The sequence below is a fragment of the Dreissena polymorpha genome, chromosome 10 (genome assembly GCF_020536995.1).
Source record: "Dreissena polymorpha isolate Duluth1 chromosome 10, UMN_Dpol_1.0, whole genome shotgun sequence".
In the NCBI taxonomy this organism is placed as follows: Eukaryota; Metazoa; Mollusca; class Bivalvia; order Myida; family Dreissenidae; genus Dreissena; species Dreissena polymorpha.
In genome coordinates this window covers 78,819,396-78,829,702 of record NC_068364.1, presented here as the reverse complement: position 1 = coordinate 78,829,702, position 10,307 = coordinate 78,819,396, and the positions used below count along the sequence as shown (strand labels likewise).

At 35.3% G+C, this 10,307-nt stretch overlaps 1 protein-coding gene across 1 annotated transcript in view; it reads right to left on the bottom strand.

The window, feature by feature from the left end:
• Positions 1-567: 567 nt before the first annotated feature.
• Positions 568-10,307, bottom strand: part of LOC127847269 (uncharacterized) — a 10,360-nt gene continuing 620 nt past the window's right edge. The window contains exons 2-10 of the mRNA XM_052379069.1: positions 4,582-5,034; positions 4,196-4,293; positions 3,909-3,979; positions 3,268-3,452; positions 2,833-3,016; positions 2,017-2,205; positions 1,618-1,756; positions 1,229-1,318; positions 568-695 (exon numbers count right to left, since the gene is read on the bottom strand). Coding sequence (XP_052235029.1) covers positions 645-695; positions 1,229-1,318; positions 1,618-1,756; positions 2,017-2,205; positions 2,833-3,016; positions 3,268-3,452; positions 3,909-3,979; positions 4,196-4,293; positions 4,582-5,034 — 1,460 coding nt within the window. The 3' untranslated portion in view covers positions 568-644. The remainder of the gene's footprint in view (positions 696-1,228; positions 1,319-1,617; positions 1,757-2,016; positions 2,206-2,832; positions 3,017-3,267; positions 3,453-3,908; positions 3,980-4,195; positions 4,294-4,581; positions 5,035-10,307) is intronic.

Below are 10,307 nucleotides of genomic sequence, written 5' to 3'. Positions count from 1 at the left end.
ACATCGACTTACGGTAATGGGTTTCGGATTACAAATTTAATTATTCCCATTTGAGATTTCAACAAATATTAACCGTTGCGTTATAAATTCAACAATAATTTGTTTACACACTTTACGAGTTGAATAAATGTTTTGACGGAATTATGCATGAAATTCACGTTGTCCACGAGGATCACGGCCGGTTGCCATCATCAGTCTTCTAACTATCGATTATCGAACGAAACATTTACAAGTGTGCGTAATTAATTCAACGAAAATTTGTTAAAGCGCATTACAAATAAATGTCAGGAAAACGAGGTGAATCAGTTCTATAAATGGACATGTTGAAATATACATGTTCTGGAATTAAATAAATTGTTATCACATAATTGTAACCGCTATAATAATTAATTGTTTACCACTTGCAATTAATTTCTCGTATTAATTATGAGTCATAGGTAACACTTGTTTACAGTAAAAAGGTGTGATGATAATGCCCGAAACCGTCTTTAATGTTGTGTACTGTACTAATTACCGGTTTAATATTACTCAAATGGAACAACTACTTGCTAATCAAGCTGCGATAAACTCTTACTTCATGCCCGACGTCAATCAAAAATAATGGTAAGAGAAAGTTCAAATTGTCGTCATCATAAATTGTCTGTTTAGAAACGTCCGTTTCGACCCAGTACAAGTTTAGGTCTACTTATCTCGAACTGAAAGCAGAATAAAATATGATGTATAAATATATTTACTCTGAAATATAATATTAGTGATTACATAAAAAAAACGATTTTGCAAAGACATGTTGAAGCTTGGTTATACATCAAATTCGTAATATTTTACTATATAAAATTGTTTCATTTATGTTTATTTGCATATATATTAGTAATAACCTATATCTTCTGAGCAAATGTTCATGTTGCATGTTGTAATTTGCTCAATAACGTGTATTGAAAACTATTATTATTTGAACGGACTATCACTTTAGCAAATAATAAGGCTCATTGGGTCATTGTCGACCTGAAATGGCTTGAAGTCACCCTGTGGTGACTAGAAGCCGATTCATGTCACCCTGGGGTGACTTCAAACCGATTCTAGTCACCCGATCGGCTTGAAGTCACCCAAGGGTGACATGAATCGGTTTGAAGTCATCCTAGGGTGACAAGAATCGGCTTCTAGTCATCCCCGGGTGACCTCAAGCCATTTCAGGTCGAAAATGACCCAATAATCACTTATAGGTTCTGACCTTATACTCTGGGAATGTCAGGTTGCACAGTGAGGACCCTGGTTTAATACAGATCGCTTCAGTCTGGCTGTTATACGGGTACATGTGCGTCTGAAGAAGACACGTGTTTTTGTATTATCGCAATAATATGAGCATTAATTTGGTTCAATATGATACTTTTAATATGGTTTAATATATCCCATTCGAGGAGAGAGGATTCCAGTTAAACACATTGTGTGTCGTGCCTTAATATTAAATAATTGTATATATATATAATTATTTATATATATATTATATATATTATTGTATAAAACAAGCATAATTTCACATATATTTTCACTTTTGTATCGTAAACTTTTCTTAACTTTAAATTTTCGAATTCAGTACATCGTTTTAATTTGTTTACTTACCGGGCCTGCCAAATGATCTTGGTCTTGGCTGCCTCTGTAGTGCCTTGCATTGAAATCGTTTCGTCGCTCCTCGGTGATGCCACGGTCATCACTGTTTGGATTGCATTCCCACGTTGTCATCTCTCGATCAAAAGAGTTTCTAAAATACAAACACTGTTGTAGCAGTAGTTGATTCAGTAACTTAAAATTTGCTTAATTATGTCTTCTGATTATACAAGATGAAAGTTTCATTTAAGGGTCTTACTATTACTTTACATTTTGTTACAAGTTAACTTATTTTAATTTAAATGTATCGCTTCACCAAAACCAAACGAGTTTTGGATATTCTCAGTATGAAAATGAGTGGTTCCCTATTGCCAAGCAATCAAGGCAATTTGAAACATAATTATTTATTTATACCTTTCCGGTTTTCCGACGCTTTTTCTGTTGATTTTCCATATCCTAACTACGAGCACGAGTATCACGAACAGTAAGGCGCCACCAAGACCCGCACTGATGCCAATGACGGCCCCCGGTGGCAGAGCTAGCTTGTACGCCTCGACGCCACAGTCCGTACCAGTGTAGTAGCGGTCATCGCTCTCTTTACAACTATTGAAAAGCACGCATAAACTCAATATATTATACAAGAAGACCTATAATTGCATTGTCCATCGTCATGTGAAATCGTTATGAAATAGTAAGGGTAAACATACACAAAGGCGGAAGAAATAAGATATGCCAAAACATATGACATTTAAATCACATTAATATATTATGACAAATTTAATTATTTTGTTGAAATATGTTTTGTTGCGTGTTAATAGGTAATTATTAACGTAATGGCTGGTTTAACTATCTTTCAATATCGTTTAGTATATACACGTATTTCAGTACGTTAAGGGAGCGTTGACAGTCGCTTTGTGTTGTGTTGCTACCTTGCACTATCTGTATGAACTGTGCTGTTCAGGCATCTGGGAAATTTTTACGTAAAGAACAATCATTTAAAGCAAAGTTTAATTGTTGAATCGGAAACTTAAAATACGCTTCCCAATCATATTCACGTCGGCCCATGTTGTATGTAGGTACAGACAATTCATCATTTAAAATAAATATATTAACAAAATGTCACTCTTATCAGCGCTTGCATCATTTACAATTCAATAGGATGGCAAGCGATTTTTTTAAGATATACACATGTATTAATAAGCAATATGGACACATTTTATAGAGTCTCACCGGCACATGGCGTCGTTAACAATTTCGTCAAAATAGCACACTCCATTGGCGCCACATTTTGCCACCTTCAGGCAGACATGGCTGCATATTATGTTAACGGAGTCTCTCCTGCAACTAAATCCAGCTCTGCATGTTTCTACATCATTGAACACCGAGCACACGTTCATCTGTAATGCTTCCATAGCTGGAATAAGAAACCAACGATTGAAACATCGTGACACATTTGCTAGGCATTGACATTAGATTACCTTTCGTATAGAAACACTTTATTTGTTGCATATATCTGTTTACATCTATTAAAACAGCTCGTCAATGTTTATCATATATTTAAGGACAATGGTGCGCTACTGTTAAATTGCATAATGCGACTTATTGAATAAAGGTGGTATTTCAACACATCATATGATATTAGGTAGGATTCATATAAAAACGCACTCGTGTTAATGGCGTGTCCTAGTTGCTTCCATTCTATAAGAAACGTGTTGTCACCCAGAAGACTGATATTTCTAGGCGAGTCAGGTATGGTTTGGATTGTTTCATTCAGGTCAGTATCGCCTATCAGAAGCACTGCGTACTCGATTGTGACGTCTTTGTTGTCTGCACGTTTCATTCTGTGAGATCTGTGAAGAAATAAGACATCTCTGCATTGGGGTTCAGCGTACTAAATTCAATGTTCACCAATAAACCCATATGCAACAGCATGAAACTATTTTTAGCGGTTACTATTTCCGTATTTAAAATGTTGGGCTTGATACACGAAAAACAAGTATGCATTCATCTTAGTTAAAAGGTTTCGTGTTTATAGGGTTGCGCGTTGTAACAAGATGGGGATCACGTACGATCGTATTCCTAATCTATTACTACACGAAATTATTATGATCTAATATAAATGGAACTGGATTTAAATACTGAAATTAATCTATAGCGAAGAAAACAATTGTGGAAAGAAAAATACACTACCATACGTCCCTTCCAGCCACAAAAGTGACTGCGTCTAACACAGATTTGAATTATTTCACTTCCTTTCCAAATAAAATTAAACATTTTGCTCCTTACGAATCAGTTCATTTACTTACACGATGTTCGAAAATACTCGTTTTACTTGGATACCCGCGAATCCTGTCGTCTTTTCCAACAGGCTGCCCATCTGAAAATTGTATTGAATATATATTTACTAAAATTTCAATTCAAAAATAGGTTGTGAAACTATAATGAAAACAATGCAAAAAGATACATAAATGTTTAACTAAAAACTGACTGCTTAGAAAAGTTTCCTCTGCATATTCTACGAAGATAGAATGAATATATATGTACGATTCACACAAAGTACGCATGGTCAAATAGGCGCTAGAGGGCCTATTACCTCAGCTATGAACTGTGCTATGAGAGCTGGCTCTAGAGAGTCGTTGTAGTTGCCAAGATCTATACTTAACGTAGCCGAGATATACATACAATGGTCTCCTGAAAATATATATAAAAACAAGACAAATCTTAATCAGATAACGTTATCACATGGTAATTATAGTTAAATTGGTTAATGAAATTGCTTGTATCGCTTCGGTATGTGGAATCACATAATTATATCACGTTGATTTGACCCAGTATAATAGTTTTCCTCAATTTATCGTTCGTCTTGTCATTCAATGTGTAGGAACAAATAATGTTATTAAAGTAAAACATAGTTATAAAAAAACACTTCAATAAATTGTCAATATAATATATTTGTTCATGTGTCTATAGTTTACTTACTGAGAGGGTAAGATACACTGAGGGGATTGCCTGCTATCGTATTTTTCTTAGTGGTTGTCAATGATGTGACTGGGCTAGGTGTATTTTGCTCTGCCGTAAAGGTTTCATTTGGTAATGGCCTGTCTGTTGATATGGTATTCGTTGACAACTCTGCTTTTGTAGTAAATGAGTCGGTAATATGTGTTGTTAGTTCACCGGTGGACATACTCTCTGGGTCTGTAGTTACTTCCGTATTTGAAGGTGAGGTCATTGTTGTGTCCGTTACTGCAGATGTTATTGCCGGACAAGGCAGCGTCGTGGCGGATTCTGACGTTGAGGTACAGTTTGATTCGGTTTCATTTTTCTCCGAATGTGTTATAGTAAATGTTGTATATTCTGTAGTGATCGTAGTGTCGCTAGTTGATATTGCCTCAACCATTATAGGAAAGTGAAACGTAATCACAAGTCCGAAAACTGAAACAAATACGTTGTGTTTGTACATACACGAATAACAATTGTTCATTAAACCAATCACGGGTCACATTAATAATGACATATGAATCATATATATAAAACAGATTTGCATTGGTAACACAATAATATTAGTAATATAAGAATATTAAAGCTAAATTCGTATTAGATGATACACAATTAAAGCAAGTTTGATGCTGCAAAACAAAAGATTTCTAACATAAAACAAAAAGACAAGTACATGATCATTATTGATATGAAAAATAACCTTTAAAACATTTATATTTTAAGTCTGATAATTTGAGCCATTTTTAAGTATTTTTGTCAAATCATTGCTGTCGGTTAATATGCACACACTTTTTCGGGGTAAAAATAACTGAACTAAAGGTTAACTAGTACTTATGAACACTTATCTATGGTTTTGACTAACACATGCCTAAAACAGCTGAAACAACAGTTGTAAATGAATGTGAAAATAAATTTATATGCATTGTAAAATCATCCGCTATAACTCTTCCATTAGTTTTACTTATATCTGCACCATCATAACGGACTGGCTATATAGTGTGAGTGTCTATGGCTTAACATGTGTAAATATATTACTTGATGTACACTTAATAAGCAATTGTTATTCAGCTAAAACACGATGATGGCGTTAAAATGCCATTGCATTTAATAATAAATAAATACCATTCATAAATCAAGGATATGTTTTATGTTTTCCAAAGATAAAAACTGAACTTAACACATTAACTATTCTCAAAATAGAATACATTTAGGCTTATTGTAAAATGGATTGTATAGAATTAACTTAATTAAGCGATATTCATTTGATTACGTTGTTACAAAAGTACAAAACGTAAGATACTATAATTAAACGGTTGTTTATAGTTCAGAAATGTGTCATATTATATATTTTTGAAATATTTTAACATAAAAAATTGTATGTCAGTGTTTGACTATGCTTAAAGTATAATACTAGTTGTTGTTTATCATTGGTTGCGCAGGAAAGAGCCTATAGGTCGTTTAGATGCAATTCTAGTGTTTTTTAAGGATTTTGAACATCACATACTGAGGATTTTCGTGGAAATTCCGTCGAAGGCGTAATAATGCGAAAAAAGGCATTAATACGCAAATGAAGACGTAATGACGCAAACAAACGCATTATAATGCTAATAAAGGCGTAATAACGCTAAAAAGGCGTAAAAACGCCAAACTTAAAGGCGTTCAATGCTTAAAAAGGCGTTTTAACGCTAAAAAGGCATTACGTTAAAAATGCGTTATAATGCCAAACTACATGAATTAGGAGTAAAAACGCTAAAAAAAGGCGTTATAACGCAGACAAAAAGGCGTAAAAACGCTAAAAAGGAGGAATAACGATAAACTTTAAGGCGTACAAACGCTAAAAAGGCGTAATAAGCGTTAAAACCAAAGCGTTATGAGTACGTTTGAGTTTATTGGATTTGAAAAGACAAAGTAATTCTTTCTGGAAATCGTCCCTGAAAGCAAAATTAGGCAACCGACATTTGCACGGAATCCTCATATTGTCATCCCCGATGAATGGATTGGTTTTATATGGAATACTCGATAGTGTGACGATGTTGTTATTGTGACCATCCACACCGGAAGGCGACAGTTCGATGTCGATTACACGTCAGAATGATGATGATAACGCGAAAGTACGATAATGGCAACACATTATCACGGCAATACGATGATGATAACACGACAATACGATAATGAAAACGCGATACGACATTATGATGGTGAAAATGCGACAGAATGATGGTGAAAACACGTAGTTATATCGCATTATCGTTATCGTACTGTCGTAGTTTCGCGTTTTCGTTATGGCAATCGAGCTATCATTATTGTGATTGCGCGTTTGCATCGTAAAAATATCGAGTATTGCGTTTAAAATCGACCCGTTCATAGGCAATATCCATATCAGGATTGCGTACATTTTTCCGTTTGCAGTTTAATAACAATTAAATATTTGTACCCAATTTAACTACACATGTATTTAGAAACGTACAGTTTAAACTCTAATTGTTGAATTCAGATATACGCAAAATATCTTTTTACACAGGTTTTTCATGTTCAACATAACCAGAGATGACCCATTTTCATTTAAAATACAATTTGAACTTATGTCGTTTGTAATACGATGTGTAATGCTGCTAGAGCAATTAAACTGCACAAACATATATTAACCAGCATGTACACTTGCTCGTCTGAAAATTTTGGTTCATTTTACCATTTTACGTATGCACAGTTATTGCACATATTTAGCAAAAAAAGGACTGTAAAACTGTGTACCACGTAACTCAAAAAGTTGTTTTGCTGAGGAGAGGGATGATACTTAACAAACACCATTTCAGCATGTAATTGTGTGATCTTTAGTATTAAGATGCATTTAAGTAAACAATAATTATGGACATTTTTTGCACACAAAAAAAAACAAAACAACCCAATAGCATTAAGGACTTTTGTCGCGTATAAAAGTCTTACTGTGTAACTGCTAGCTCGATTGTATGTGTCATTTTAGTCTGCATTATAGCGCCTTTAATGGCGTTTGTACGCCCTTTACGTTGGCATTATAACACCTCATTTTAGCGTTTTTACACCTTTAAGTTTGGTCTTTTTACGCCTTTTTTAGCGCAAGAATGCCATGTTTAGTGTTAGTACGCCTTTTTAGCGTGTGTACGCCTTTAAGTTTGGCGTTATTACACCTTTTTAAGAGTATATACGCGTTAATTAGCGTTATAATGCGTTTGTTTGCGTTATGACGTGTTTATTTGCGTTATATGCATTTTTGCGTTATTACGACTTCGAACATTTTTTTTTAATTTAAGTGGTACTAATAGGCTTTCGTATGAATATGTCAATCTTATATTTTCAAAGTTTGTTAAAAGGATTTTTTAATAAACAAGGCAATATTCTAACGACCATTATGATTAGCCTTTTCTTGCATTATCACCACGTTATTAGTAAACAAGTACGGCCTATTACAATAAAAACTAGAAATGGCGCGGCAGAGGCCGACGCGTATCCCCACGCCGCATGTTTGACCCAGGGGACCCCAGGGTTTGTAATGGGGCCATGCATAGTTGAGATTGACCGTATTGTCATAAGAGAAGTTCATCATCAATTAGAAGTGAATCGGTGTAGAAATGAAGAAATTATAGTAAAACGCAATTTTGGGTGGGCGTGGCCTATGTGGGCGGGGCGACCCAGGGTTGGTAATGGGGCAATGCATAGCTGAGATTGACCGTATTGTCATAAGAGAGGTTCAGTATCAATTTGAAGTGAATCGGTGTAGAAATGAAGTATTTATAGTAAAAGGCAATTTTGGGTTGGCGTGGCCTATGTGGGCGTGGCCTATGTGGACGGGGTACCCTAGGGTTGGTAATGGGGCCATGCGTAGCTGAAATTGACCGTATTGTCACAAGAGAGGTTCAGTATCAATTTGAAATGAATCGGTGTAGAAATGAAGAAATTATAGTAAAAGGCAATTTTGGGTGGGCGTGGCCTATGTGGCCGGGGCGCCCTAGGGTTGGTCATGGGGCCATGCATAGTTGAGATTGACCGTATTGTCATAAGAGAGGTTCAGTATCAATTTGAAGTAAATCGGTGCAGAAATGAAGAAGTTTATGTAAAATAACATAAAAAATGAGTGAAAATCTCTGACCCGGCCCCGCCCCAACCCCCATAACTTTTGACCCAGGGGACAGATCAAAATTCCGTCACTGTCAACGTCGCACATATGCTCATAGCTACCATGTATGTAAGTTTCAAGGTTCTAGTGCTAATAATGTAGGAGTGGCAGGTGGCCAGGACGGACGGACTGACGGACAGACGCACATAACCACAATATCCCCACTTTTTCTCCGAAAAACGTGGGGATAATGATGCTAATCGTATTGGTCGTATAAACACTCGTTTCTGTCATATTTTATTAGGTAGCTGTTATGGTTAGAAAACCATAAAATGGTGTTTTTATTTTGAATTTTAAAACTAACAGCGTGTACCTATTTAGGCAAAGTTTGTAAATTGTTTCGTGAGTTTGAATAAATTCACCAGGTTTTTTTTCACTAACGTTTTCAACCGTGGTACTTATCAGTTGTTAATAGACGGCAGGTCAAATATCTGTTTAGTTTACCATACCACGGCTTATATAAAATGCATAGGGCATTATTAGAAAAAGTAAATTACTAAATAGGGCAGAATATTCCTTTCCCATATCTGATATGAGTACACAAGGGTAATTTTGCAACTGTCGAAATAACTTTTATAACTTTAATGTTCAATAAAAACGCCAATTTTGTGACTGTTGAAGTATTTATTACTTTTCTTCAAATAATGCTGGTCAAACAATAGTAGATGTTTATGTAAACCATGTGTAGACATTTGTACTATCAATATCTTTGCTTCAGATGATCAAAGGGAGAGTCCTATCTTTGTTTTATAAGTACAGTCATATCGATTGGATATCAACCTTTTGTATACGATTTTGCTTTATATTAAACCGCAAAATTGAATACAGGTGTATTTACAGGTCTATTTATTGTCTAAACGCCATATATATTTTTTCAATGTCATATCATACCGATCGATAACTTTACTTAATAAGTTATTATTAACGTTGTTTGAATTATATTAAAACATTGGTATGCTCCCCAAAATAGAAAAAGCTTATTGTCGCCGCTTTGTTCGTCCGTCCGTATTCTAATGCTCTTGGCCTTAAGTTTTAAAAGGTGTGCACCGAATTTATTCTCAATTATTCTCGATGTTTGTCCGTCCGTCTTTTCTTATGACACATACTTCTCGCGAAATCCCATACACTATTGGATTAACAGCTTCTTTTATGGGTCGTCCGCTTATTTTCTGTTGTACTTGTATTTTGATTTTTCATAGAGTATTTGCCTCATTTTAACGTTAACATGTTTTCAATTTTCAATGCAAATAGGCTTCTGGGATCATCAATCATTTTCAACAATAATGACGTTTAGTATTAGATTTGTTTACTTAATTGTGTCAAGTCGGTTCGAAGGCGGATGGCAAGCCGCTATATAATATGGGAAAAAATAAATGAACCGTAGCTTACGCTCGATTGGTCATTGTCGGCTCGGGTCCTACTTACATGTACCCCGGGCGACCTTAAGTATACTTACATGTACCCCGGAAACGGAAAATATACTTGAACGTACCCGGTCGATATTCGACTGTACCCTAGTTGTATTCCCGCCCAAAATCCGATGGCGTTAAACGCGCTT